The 3916-nt window shown below is 38.6% G+C and overlaps 1 protein-coding gene across 1 annotated transcript in view; it reads right to left on the bottom strand.

Annotated features, from left to right (window-relative positions):
- The window catches only part of IMPG1 (interphotoreceptor matrix proteoglycan 1), a 171555-nt gene that overhangs the window by 111761 nt on the left and 55878 nt on the right, over positions 1-3916 (bottom strand). Inside the window, exon 3 of the mRNA XM_007953258.1 lies at positions 214-389. Within this exon, the coding sequence (XP_007951449.1) occupies positions 214-389 (176 nt within the window). The remainder of the gene's footprint in view (positions 1-213; positions 390-3916) is intronic.

Genomic DNA, 3916 nt, shown 5'->3' on the forward strand with positions numbered 1-3916 from the left:
CTTTGAAAATGTCAAATCTGTGAGAAGTTCCCTGGAGATCCTTTTGTCTTAACATTTTGGAATTCACTGTAGTTTTTGTTTTTGTCTTAATAGTTGAAACTGATTACCAGGTCACAAGAAGCTGGAACTATTAGCCAAAACAACTTATGTACTTCTGGCCCCAGATTCTGGGTCATAACTTGGTATGTGGTTGTTTGGAGTGTGTTCACTTACCTGAAGTTGACACTTGGTTACCAGCTCCTGGTAATATAGGGACTGGGAGTCGGTGAGATCCTCCTTGAACTTCTGCTTTGGCAAAGCTATACTGAGCTCCACCTTCTGCTCCAGTGGATCCTCAAACATATTAGTGAATTCTGTATCTCTTTCCTGAGTTAAAAATAAAACAACTTCTATTAATATAAAAACCACATGCAAATTGTTAGAGTATGCAATATTTATTGATAATGTTTTAAGAAATGAATTTTGAAGGCTCAAGTGTCTTAGAATAAAAGTTCTAGTAACTTAGAAGTAGCCTTTGAATTTTATTGAGAGAAAAAGTACCAAGGCTCCATTGAGTCCACTATCTAGAATCCCTGAGAACAGTGATTTTGTGACTGTGTGCTCTTTATGAAAGTGCACACATATACATTGCTGGTGCATCATGAGGATTGTACCACATCCCTGACTTTACAAACACTTCTTAGTGAGGATTGGGTTAGACAAAATAAGCTACGAGTGCCAAGATATTATTGAATCTAATCCTTTTTAAGAGAACAGCCTAGAATGATTTAATGAGATCACTTGTGCTGGAATTTCATGTTGAAATTAGTTATAAAGCACTGTTAAGACAGAGTTGAAAATTCCTCTCAGAAGAAGTGGTACATTTGGGCCTCCTTTGGAAGCATGTGCCAGGGTGGCTATGAATAGAAGCACTGTTTGAGGATCTGATTTTGGCCCCTGATGACAAAAGGCCATAGGTTGTCCTTCTCCCTGTCCTCTGATCTGGGAACAATCAGGACTCTCTCATTACTCTGAGTTCACATGGTCTCCCCAGGTTCAGAGCAAGTCTGGAGGTTAGGGTTTGAGAGAATTAGGTGGTCAGATGATTCTGAGATCTGCACAGTTTCTCCAAAAGAATAAAAAATACATCCATAAAAACTTGAATGTCTCTGGTAATGTACATGGCCTCTTATAGTGAAATTAGAATTGAGGAAGCTGAAAGAAGAGAGCAACCAAAGGAAAATGCCATAAAAGTCAGAACTCGACTGGGCAGTATCTGACAATGCAGCTTCTGACTTTAATTGTACACACAGAGGATGTGGATTCACATTTAATAATACTTGATAATACTTTAATAATACTGATATTGTTTATAATATTTTCATCCATTCATTCAAAAAATACACATTGAGCATCTGTTAGGAGTAGTTTCATACACATGGGAAAACAGGACAATGAATAACGAAGACTGAAGAAGCATTGATGCATTTGAATTATGGCCTTGGTGAAGAATATTAACTATACCATGGACTTCCAGAACAATGAACAAATCTGTCTTGGAAGAAGTACAGCCAGAATGCTCCATTGAAGTGATGATAGCAAGACTTTATCTCTTGTACTTTGGACATGTTATCAGAAGGTACCAGTCCCTGGAGAAGGACATCATACTTGGTAAAGTACAGGTTAAGTGTAAAGGAGGAAGAAGACCGTCAACAAGATGGATTGACATAGTGACTTCAACAATGGGCTCAAACATAACAACTGTTGTGAGGCTACTATGGGACTGGGCAGTGTTTTATTCTGTTGTACATAGTGTTACTTTGAGAACTGATTCGACTGTGCCTAACAACAACAACAACATGGGTGTAGTATAATGCTAGGATGCATGGAGAATGAAAAGAATAGCATGTGGTATTATCCTCTGGAAGTTTATAATTTCATTATGCATATTTGATGTTAATAAGAAATAGTTAAATACATTCTTTAAATGGTTTAGTGAGTGTTCTCTACTTATCTTCAGCTATTGGATTACTTCTCCTTGCCTTTCACCTAGCACACCTGGTAACTGTCTATTACCATAGCATAACACCCAAACTCTTCTTCCTGACATTCAAGGTTTTCCACAATATGATTCCAATCTGTATGAACAACTTGACTCACTTTTCCTCTGTCCTATATAAGCTGACCACAAGACTGCTCTACTTCCTGTTGCTCAGGCACCACATTGCTTGTGCTCATTTCCTGACTGGAGTCCCACTTCTCCACTCCCTGCCCTCCATAGCAGCAATAATCCATCCATCCATCCACACATGCTTTTTAAAATTCTTACCAATATCTCATGACTCATTTAAAATAATATCTCCTCTGACAATCTAGAAGAGATACTTGTATCCTCTAAACTGCTATAACTAAAAAAGCAAATTCACTGCTGTTGAGTTGATTCCAACTCCTAGTGATCCCCTTTGGGTTTCTGAGGCAGTAACTCTGTACAGAAGTAGATTGCCCAGTCTTCCTTCCATGGCGTGGCTGGTGGGTTTGAACTGCCAACCTTCTGGTTAGCAATCAAATGCCTTAGGCAGTACGTCACCAGAGCTCCTCTGAATAGCACTGATTAACTTCTGAACTGCTCACTTGCACCTATAATATATTCATCTAGAGTCTTCTTTTTATATGAAAATCTTGTCACTCCACATATAATCCACTTGAATCCAGTGTGGCTCTCACTTGTCATTGAATGTCCCAAGCAGAAAGCATAGGCTATTTATGCACAAAGCTCTCAGTAAATATATATGACTGAGGGTCACTCCTTTGCAATCTATCCTGGCCTATTATTTCACCCTAGTCTATATTCTTGCTGTCTTTAATCATAACACTTAGAATATTTTGTTGTACTTATTTGCATTATAAAGTCCTTGAAGGTAGTGACTGTGTCTTGTTCATTTTAGGATCTCTGGTGCGTAGACAAATACCAGGTACACCCGTGGGTTTTACTAAAATGTTTGCTGGCTGAAAGAATAAGTGAAAAATATAGGTCTTAAAGGATATTAAGAGGTGGATGCAAAGAGTGTTAAATGAGATATTCAGGGGATATTTCCTAGAGGAGAGACCTATGTTAGATTTTGAAGGAGATGGAACACAGGAGATGTGAAATAAGAGAGAAGGTAGACTAGTTGATTTAGACATTTTATAGTGAATATATTTAATCTCAATAATTTTTCCAACAATATATTTTGTTGTTGATGGACCAGCATCTTTGATGAAAATAAAATAATAAAAAGAAATCATCTTATTGTTTGTTTGTGGAAGTTGGTGGTTCAGTGGTAGAATTTTTGCCTTGCAGGAGAGAGATCTAGGTTCAATTCCCTGCCAGTGCACCTCATGTGAAGTCACCACTATCTGCCAGTGGAGGCTTGCATGTTGCTATGCTGCTGAATAAAAGGGGCTCTGATTTAACAAGGGTTAAATGCTCAACTGCTAAGTGAAAAGTTGGTGGTTTGAACCCACTCAGCGGTTCTGTAGGCGAAAGATCTGGTGATCTGCTTCATAAAGATTACAGCCAAGAAACCCTATGGGATAGTTCTACTCTGTCACATAGGGTTGATATGAGTTGAAACCAATTTTGTGCACCCAACAACACTAGCAATTTTGCTGAACAAGTTGTAGCAGAGCCTCCAAACTAAGATGGATGTGGTAGAAAGGCTTGGAAATTTACTTTGAAAATAAGCCAATGAAAACACTGGGTCACAACAGTAGAATCTGCAACTAATCATGAGGATAGTGCAGGTCTGGGCAGCATTTCCTTCCATTTTGCATAGGGTACCACGAGGTTGGGGTCGTCTTTGACTGCAGAATAGTAACAATGCTTCTTTTTTCATGACAGTAGATCAACAAGGCCTGTAGCCATCTGGCCTAAAGCTCAGATATCATAGCATTTGAT

The sequence above is a fragment of the Orycteropus afer genome, unplaced genomic scaffold, assembly GCF_000298275.1.
Source record: "Orycteropus afer afer isolate SDZICR_OR568_19922 unplaced genomic scaffold, OryAfe1.0 scaffold00380, whole genome shotgun sequence".
NCBI lineage: Eukaryota > Metazoa > Chordata > Mammalia > Tubulidentata > Orycteropodidae > Orycteropus > Orycteropus afer.